General features: G+C 34.4%; 1 protein-coding gene across 1 annotated transcript; it reads left to right on the top strand.

Moving 5' to 3' along the window:
- Positions 1 to 6362: 6362 nt before the first annotated feature.
- LOC149237142 (putative polygalacturonase At1g80170) lies at positions 6363 to 9164 on the top strand. Its single transcript, XM_089369165.1, has 10 exons — positions 6363 to 6380; positions 6469 to 6630; positions 7009 to 7140; positions 7230 to 7400; positions 7880 to 7903; positions 8064 to 8271; positions 8507 to 8588; positions 8673 to 8781; positions 8874 to 8999; positions 9090 to 9164. Exons 1-10 carry the CDS (start codon positions 6363 to 6365, stop codon positions 9162 to 9164), a joined length of 1107 nt encoding a protein of 368 aa, XP_089225291.1.
- The last annotated feature ends 683 nt before the right edge of the window (positions 9165 to 9847 follow it).

Below are 9847 nucleotides of genomic sequence, written 5' to 3' on the forward strand. Positions count from 1 at the left end.
GAAAAAAGGGAAACCACCATTCAAGAGGAGTATACATATTGAAGAGTGAAGACATTGGAATTATCACAAAATGTTATATCCTCGATGAATGAAGGTGTGGAAGTATGTGAGGAGTGACTACAGAATCAACTGCTATGAAATTTCATAAACTTGGTTTAAAGTTATTTGAAATTTTCTTAAATTATTTCTTCTTCTTTTTAAATAGTCCATTGTTGGGCGTGGCCTTAAAAATAGTTCATTGATTTGAAAGTTGTATAAGGCTAATTATTTATCATAATCATATATAAATAAAGAAAACAATTTGGATGGCACCAATTACGTGAATTGGAAGTTTAAAATGTAGACATTGATTGAAGGATACAATGTCTGGTTGATAGCATGTGTCGATGAAGTGAATCCAGAGGAAGCTGCAGGACCTACAACTAAATCAATTTAAGAATGGGATAAGAGAGAGACTATGGCGAAAGTGCTACTGAGAATGTCTGCAAAAGAAAACATTATAATGCATATCAAAGATTAAAATACATTGAATGAGACATGCAAAACGTGCAATGATTTGTATGAAATAAAGAATAAAAATTGACTCTTGTCTATAAGAGTAAGATTTTCTCTATAAAATGGAAGAGAATAAAAGCATTAGTAATTTTATTTCATGAATTAAGGACTTTAAATATACTCTTTGAGATATAGGTGAAGAAGTATTTAGCACTGACCTAGTCACTATAACCTTAAATGGAATGCAAGATGAGTATCAAATGTTCATCATAGGACTTACAAAAGGGGAGAAGGATCCCACATTTTATCACTTGGCAAGTATATTTATGCAATAGGAAGAAAGGCAAAGGAACCTTAAATCTCAAAGTTTTGATTTGGTGTTAAGGGAAAAAGGGAAACCACCATTCAAGAGGAAGCCTTAGGAAGGTAATAAAGGAGGAAATTCACCACATGGAAATCCATGATTTGGTAAGCCATCATTTGCAAAACCACAACCAAGTATGACATTTTCAATGGTTGATATTAAATTTTATTACTGTGGCAAGTTTGGACACTACTCTAGAGATTGCACGAAAAGGAAATACCATGAGTCCAGACATAGAAATAAGAGGCACACTGGTAATTTTGTTAATAAAGGAGAAATAATGAATGATGACATAAAAAACTTTAGATTATGTGTTATAGATGTTTCACTATCTACTAAAATATATGATAAAAATACTTGGTTTGTTTATTTTGGAGCCTCCATTTATATGTCCTATAATAAGCATTGGTTTGAGAACTTTCAGGAAACTAACAATGGTACAAACATATATCTTGGATATGATCATGTACACGAAATAAATGATATGGTGACATATCAGTGACATTACCTAATGGTCATGTTAAACTAATTCATAATGTGATGCATGTGCCTATTTTTCGGAAGAATTTAGCCTTAGTTTGTTAAAAATTGGAAACTAGGGCCAAATTCGACCTTCGGACAGCTCTTTTCATGGAGATGATGATTGGATTGGATTCCTGTTTTCGTCGGGTCCAATATTGAAATAAAGATGATGTCATCTAGAAAAGCAGAAGTGTGATTTTGAATTTATGCCCACTCATGTGGAAATTGATCAGGTTGGCTTCATCATTATTTAGGCTCAAGAAACCAAATGGATGTGTCTCTTCACCCACAATGAAGTGTATAAACACAAGAGACCTCACACCTCATTTGGACATCCGTAACTCACACATTTTTATCTCTCTTCATCAAATTGGTTCTTACATCTATTAGGTAGCCTCTCCCTATCTCACGTGTCGCAAGAAGGTCGAAGTTTTCTGGGCTAAATTGCAAAATTGAAATTGCATAATTTCAGATTGTTTGACCAGCATTGACCGACATGATCTTAACCATTTTTTACTGCAGTTTTTGGGGAAGAATTTTGATTTTCTTAGGCTACATTGTCTGACATGGAAATCAAGGTTTTATGGGTTGTTTGACCTATGTTGACCATAGACCTGAATGAGTTTGACAAAAAAATTTGTGACTTTTCTTAGTTGACTTTGACCACTGTTAGAGTTTGAGTTTGACTTCCTTTGACCAAGCTTTGAAGGAGGTGTTTGACTTTTGTTTTGACTAGTGTTGACCTTCTAGTTAGGGATCAGGTTTGACTACAATTGACTATATAAATGTACATGGTTGTTTTGACTTTGTATTGGTCAAGTGAATTTGACTTTTATACTCTCTCTCTCTATTGAAATTTTGATTTAATAATAAGAAGAATTGATCAAAGGGTTTTCCCCACATTTTCCTTTAGATTTACCAAATCTGTTGTTCTCTTGCCTTGTCTTGTCTTCTGCATTTTTTTTAATGTTCTATCTACATTTACTATCAATGTGATTAATGGTTAATGTGATTGATACTGGAAATAAATGGAAATTGTTATTGGGCTGCTAAAGGAACATTGAAGTAAATTGTGCTAAGCATAGAAGATACCATTGTTAACTAAAATATAAATAACATATCAGGATTTGAAAGTGGAATTTATAAATTCACATTATGTGGTGAAAGACATGTAGGATCTATTTGAGGTCATTTCAATGGATATTTGAATTGGAGGTTTATTAAGCTCAATGTGGCAACCAAATTCATCAAGAATTGGCACCCACAATAATGACAACATAAAATCTTTAGCATCAAAGGCATGACCACATTAATTATCATGATATATTCCTACATAAAAAATGAGGAATGGTAGAAGTGTTTCCAACACTTAAGAATGAATATTCTGCATGTGAGAGGTGCACATTAGGGAAGATGAATAGGGAAGAGTTCCCTACTCATATAGATAAAAGGAATAGAGATGTTCTAGAAATTGGGCATACATATGTATGTGGTCCTATGCACACCAGATTATTAGGATGGAGCATATTACTTCTTGATATTTATTGATGATTTTACTAAATATACATCATGAGAAATAAGAGTGATGTATTTGAATATTTTAAGGAGTTCAAAAACCTGGTTGAAAAGAAAACAAGAAAACACATCAAGATCTTCTGATCAGATTGAGGGGGAGAATATATTTCAATTGAATTCTTGAATTACTAGAATTCCCACAAAATTGGACAACAATACGCATTACCATATACTCCATAACATAAGGATGTAGCTAAAAGGAAGAACAGAAGCCTAGTAGAATGTGCATGGAGCATGTTAAGAGGTAAGAATCTTGCCAATTCTTTCTAGGTTGAAGATTTTTCACTGTTGTTTACTTCAAAATTAGAAGTTGAACTAAATGCTTATATCATAAGACTCCTTTTCAAGCACTTTATGGTTATAAAACAACAGTAATTCATTTGATAATCTTCGACAGAAATATATTTTTTCATGTTCAGAAAGAAGATAGGAGGAATCTTGATGCAAAAGCTATCAAGTGATTTTTCATAGGTTATTGTTTTGATCATAAATCATATAAGTTGTTTTATCGTTGCACACATAAAAAAATTTCATGAAGATATGTATTAGTTCATGTGCTTGCAGGTGAAGGCAATAAGAATGATAGGTATGCTGGATGGCATATTCCTTATCAATATGATGATGTCAAGGAGGAAGTAGTTGATTAGCATGAATAGAAAGAGGAAGAATCCAACAACATGGACACTTGTAGCAACCACAGTGCAATCAAGAGGAAGAGATGATTCACATGAGGAAAAAGAAGAGTTGAAATAAACTAAGTACCAACAAGATCATTTCATCAAACTCAACCACCAGTAAGATTTAAAGGTTACACCTTAATGCCTAAAATTATAAATGCCATAGAACCTTTGAATTTTGAAGAATCTAATCAGCATAAAGAATGGATAGATGAAATGAAGGAAGAATATTATTCCATAATGAATAAAGATACTTGATATTTAATGGAATTTCATAAGGTACCCATTGGATCCAAATGGTAATTCAAACCTAAATTTAAAGTTGATGGCAATATATATAAACATAAAGCTAGGTTAGTTCCAAAAGGATAATCACAAAAAGAGGGAATTTATTATGTAGAACCTTTTGCATTTGTAGGTAATTTAAATACAATTCGATTGATGAATGCTTTAGCTACAAAAAATAAATGGAAACTACATCAGCTAGATGTTTCTCATCTTGAATGGAGAACTCAAACAAGAAGTAAACCTTGTTCAACCAAAAAGTATTGTTAAAAAGGGTCAAAAGGACCTTGTCTACAACTTAAAGAAAGCATTATATGGATTGAACTAGGCACCAAGATCACAGTATGTGAAGATTGATTCTTTATTTCTTCATAAAGTCTTTGTGAAAAGAAAATGTATATATATCAAAAAGGGTATTTTATTATGATTTCTATGTATGTTAATGATTTTATTATAACAAGAAATGTTTCTAAGTTAATTGATGAAGTTAAAGGACAATTCTCATAAGAGTTTGAAATGAAAGACATTGATGAATTGCATTATTGATTAGCACTGGAGATATGGAGAAAAGGTGAATAAACATTGGTTACGCAGAGTAAATATACCAAGGAGTTACAAAAGATTAAAAATAACCAATGTATGGTAGTACCAATACCATTACAAAAGAATGTCAAACTCTATAGTAATGATGGTACAAGAGAGGTGGAAAACAAAATTCTCCATTAAAGGGAAGTGTTGGAATAATGGAGAAATCTAGAAGATTCTCCTATAATTAAAACTTCTTATGTGTCATTAGCACTGTTTTCGTAATTAATCTTTGATGAGTTGGTGAATCCTATATTTTAGGAATTTTTTCAACAATAACCTAATCCTATATATATGTAAGACTTTGTTAACCTAATGAATTCAAATGAGTGTTGAGTAATGTAATGCCCTGAGTATGCGATAGTGACCTGCCACCCTTCTCATATTTTGTTTTCCATTTATGAATGTCCCTATCCCAAAACATAGCATGCTTTAGGAGTGTCCCTATCCTAGAACATAGGCTAGTTTAAGAGTATAGTCAGGCCCTTTACAAATCTCTTTGCTCCTTAACAACAAATGTATTCAATGTTCAAATGGTGGAAAAACAACTTATTCTAATGCTCACAACAAAGATATCTACTACTAATTTTCTGTTTCTATGGGTTTACTCATGAGGGAGTGGGGAGTAGACCTCCTGTATAAAAATACAAGAAAATAAACATTATTACACAATTTTTTGAGGAATACTTTCTATTAAGCAATGTAATAATACAAATATAAATACATCGTAAAGTAAGCATATTATCTTAAACACAAAATCACTCATTTGAAAAAGAAAATATCTCACCAAAGAGTAATTTATCTAAAAATAATTCGTCAGAAAAAATCATTCACATTTAACTAAGTCTAAACAACCTTCTACAAACTAATTCTATCTAATAATAACCAATAACCCTAACAATAAAATATATAATAATAACCAACCACCATAACAATAAAATATATAATTACACTTGAAATATAATTACCATGTAAAATATAACGAGGGAGAAGAAAATTACAACGAATGGCAAAAAAAAAAATGCATGAACGCTACCCAGGAAAAAAAATACATTTTATTACAATACCAACCATATTTCAACCCCAATAAAGTCACCGCATTCGATTTAATTTCCACAGGTGAGAGACCAAGCATCCAAACACCAAGATCACATCTAGGTACACCGTTGTAGAAAGAATTCGAAAGAAGTAACGCATCACAGATATAGACATGCAGATAACAACTAGGCACCCTTCCATGAAGACTTCTGAAGAAGAAACGCAATCTACGGCCCATCACCGTATCAGGTCAAAGAGAGTGACTCATTTCAGTCTCTCCGTAAGAATCGGAAATGGAATGAGAATGTTCGGAAAATACCTCCATCAATCAATATACACAAGTTAAGATTTTTGTCAGCAGCCACGAATAATGCGGGGGGTACTACGACTCTGGGATATTATCATTTTAACATTTGTAGTAGGTTAATTTCATCATTCGATTCGATAGTGGAAAGGCAAAACCGGCAGTCGACTCAGCGTTCATGTTATTCAGTTGGCGTGAAATATTGATAAAATCAAGTATGGAGGCTCCGAAAAATGAATAACCATCAAACTATTCCTTGTCCTCTGGTATTTGAATATGTTACAGCAACATGAGTTTCCTCAATGCCCAGTGAGAGTTCGGTCAATGTTTATGGCCACCGTCCGTTTGAAAAAATAAAATGGACCAACCCGAGTCTATCAAGGTTTAGGTAGAAAGAAGAAAAAGCAAACCAAAAGCAAGTTTCTGGCACTATAAAATCCCCGGTCTGCTACCTTCCATGAAACAAGTTTCGAGCACCTATCGGCTACAACGAGAGTTCGACCTCCGAATTATCGCGATGGATTTCAAATTGGTGGTAATTCCTTGCAAACAATGTTTGTGATTTCTAATTTTCTGTGCGTGAAAAAATTACGAGTCGTTTTGAACAAATAAATTATGTGCAGACTACATTCGCTTCAGTTGTTGCTATTATGGCGCTGTTAATGGTGGATTCAAGCTGGGCTACTCATAGAAATGTGCTGAGCAAAAGTGATTCCAGTGGTTCACCGATATTCAATGTCATGGACTACGGTGCACAGGCCGGCGGTTTAAAAGATGATCGGACGGTGAATATTTTTTCATCAATTATATAGATTCAATATTCATTTGATATTGTTGTTGTAAAGTTTGATGCACTTCGCATATATTCATCGTTAATCCTGGGAGACCTTTTGAAATTAATACCGTCCCTTTCACAGAACTCTTAGATTTTAGGAAAATTCCCTCCCACGGTCTTTACCTGTGTTTTATTTTCACGCTTAAAATCTGTTTAGTATTCATGCAGTAGAAATAAATATTTTTTTGCTCTCTGGTAACTGCCAAAGATATGTGGCTATACCTTTCAGAGAACTAGTTAAATCCTTTCTTTCGCAAACAAGAAAATTTGATTAGATTATTATCGTTGTTATAATACCTACGTATTGTTTCTCATTTGTGATTTATAGGCATTCATAGAAGCATGGGAAGCAGCATGCATGGCATCTTCCAACGCAGTGTTGCAAGTACCATTGGGGAAGACATTTCTAATTAAGCCAGTGACGTTTCTTGGCCCTTGCAAGTCTCATATTTCAGTAGAGGTGAGAAAGTTGAATATTGGATTGTATGCTTTTTAAGATGATCATGAAAATTCTATGTTAAATTATTTGCTAAAATCATAAATTTGCAGATTACTGGAACAATAGTTGCACCCAATAAACAATCTGCATGGAATAGCAGTGAACTTAATCTGTGGATTCGATTTTATGGTATATCTGGGTTGACCATAGAAGGTGGCGGTGTCATTGATGGTCAAGGCCAAGATTGGTGGTCTAAATCCTGCAAGGTTAACAAACAACAAGTAAGGGTTCCCTTTAACTGTTCTGTTTCACCTCACCGTTGTGTACATGTGGCCACTAAAAAATGGGTGGTCCTGTTAAACCACACAAAAGAACCCTTTAACTGTTCTGTTTCACCTCACCGTTGTGTACATGTCGCCACTAAAAAATGGGTGGTCCTGTTAAACCACACAAAAGGTTTCAGTCATTTGCCTAATACACGCCAGTCATTTGCCCAATAAACGATGCACACATGGCACTGACAATCTCCTTCCATAGGCCGCTCTTATCCTCCAGGTCAGCCGCCATTGAAAATCCTGTCATAATCCTCTCTAATATTCCATCTCTTCCGCGTTCGACTCCACCGACTCCACCTCTAGCCTTTTCACAAGCATCATCCAAAATCTTTCCCCTGCCCAACACTTACCATTAAACAACAAATTAGTAGTATAAACCGTCTCCTTCAATTTATATTAATCATCAAATATGTTCTTGTGTGCAGGGTTGCTTGGATGCGGCTCCACCGGTTTGTTTCCAGCCGGCAATCTTATCTTGATTACCTTGTTTATTTGCTTGAAAAAAGACGCAATGATCACCTTGTTATAAACGGTTTTTTTAATCTTTCTGTAAATTTTAATTCAAGGCTGTGCTCATCCGATTGTTTGGATTTTGGGTTGGTCTTACAGGCAATGACTATTAGTAGATGTTCAAATGTTGTGATAAAAAATTTGCAATTTGTCAATAGCCAACGAATGCATCTCGTAGTGGTCGACTCTTCTGATATCCAATTAAGCGGGCTTCAGATACAAGCTCCTGAACAAAGCCCAAACACTGATGGTATTCATTTACAAAGAGTTAAGAATGCCCAAATAAACAACTGTGTCATCCAGACAGGTTAGAAGTTAGTGATTTCACTGGTTTGCGTTAATTTGTTTATTCACATATTACCATATAGCATAGATTCATTTTCTTAATAATAAATCAGTCAATATCCTTCTAGCTTATATCTATCTCACCGCAGCTGCTATAAGTGCAAATCTTAATTTCACTTAGTTAAAGTTCAGATTGGCAAAACGCATAATAAACATAAAGGGTTCTGCTAACTATGATTATAAATACTCTATATCAGGGGATGATTGCATTTCCATTTCGTCGGGCTCGTCTACTATTAATATCAAAAACATAAAGTGTGTCCCAGGCCATGGTATCAGGTGACATAAGTATTTTGGATCTTATCCTGCAGAAAATACAATCAGTAAGGATGAAATCTGAATTGTACTTCTTCTCTTGTGCAGCATTGGAAGTCTGGGAAAGAATGGAGAAGAAGCCCAAATTGATGACATTCTTGTCGAAAACATCACTTTTGTCGAAACATCCAACGGGGCCAGAATCAAAACTTGGCAGGTTGGTTTAACAGGTGTATGGCTCCATTAATTATTTCTATTCATACGGCAATGAACTGCAGTTCGTAATTGATATTAATCTGAATTATCTAGGATGGTTATAACATAATTTATGCTTTTGTAAATATCATATTTGAAGACATAGTTGTTCATAATGTTAAAAATCCGATTATCATTGATCAGTACTATTGCGATTCCGCTTCACCTTGTAAAATTCAGGTGATCAACTAACCATTCTGGGCTTTTCCATATTTTCCCAACATGCCCCACTAAAATATATAGACTGAATACGTTTTAATATGAGTTTAGTTCCCGCCGTTGTTGAAATATCATTTTGAAGTCCGTGGATGTGTGCTTGCTATCGATGTTGCGCACATAATATAGGATAAATTTCCCATTTATTTTATCTTCTAAATACTATCAATCGGGTTAGTAATTGGTAACTACAGAGTTTCTTGTTTAGGTAAAGAATCGGTAATCACGGAATTTGGTAATTCCGGAAATCTCATCCAACTCAGAGAGACCCCTGTAACCCTAAACGTAGCTAATTCCAACCATCAAAGTTAGTACAAATTCTCTAAAAAACAATTGTGCGTATTATAATATATAATATAAACTTCACCTACGGACATCTGATCTCCACTAAATGCATAGAGGTAAAAACTATGTTATACTGCAATAATATTTATACAAATTGGTTTTCAAGTTTGGTATTACTGTTTGGTATCAATAATACTGTGCGTCATGTTGTTGTGTGCAGCCATCCGCAGTGCAAATACAAGATGTCACGTATAGAAACATACAGGGAACGTCATCGACCGATGTGGCTGTGAACTTTTCGTGCAGCAAGACAGTTGCTTGCACAGGAATTACTTTGATAAATGTTGAGATAACTTCAACGAATTGCATCAGGCTTGTGTGTACAGAAACAACTTCACAGCAAAAGGCGGTCCGATGAGTGTCAGATGGTTTTGATGAAGTGGTTTTCCTGTTGCCGTCGCTGTCCCCGTCCGCGTCCGCAAACTCTGCCTGAAGTTGGAATTAATATTCCAACACTCTCCCTTAAT

This window comes from Pinus tabuliformis, chromosome 8 (genome assembly GCF_031772625.1).
Source record: "Pinus tabuliformis cultivar Carrire ecotype Pingquan chromosome 8, CPIR1, whole genome shotgun sequence".
Taxonomy (NCBI): domain Eukaryota; kingdom Viridiplantae; phylum Streptophyta; class Pinopsida; order Pinales; family Pinaceae; genus Pinus; species Pinus tabuliformis.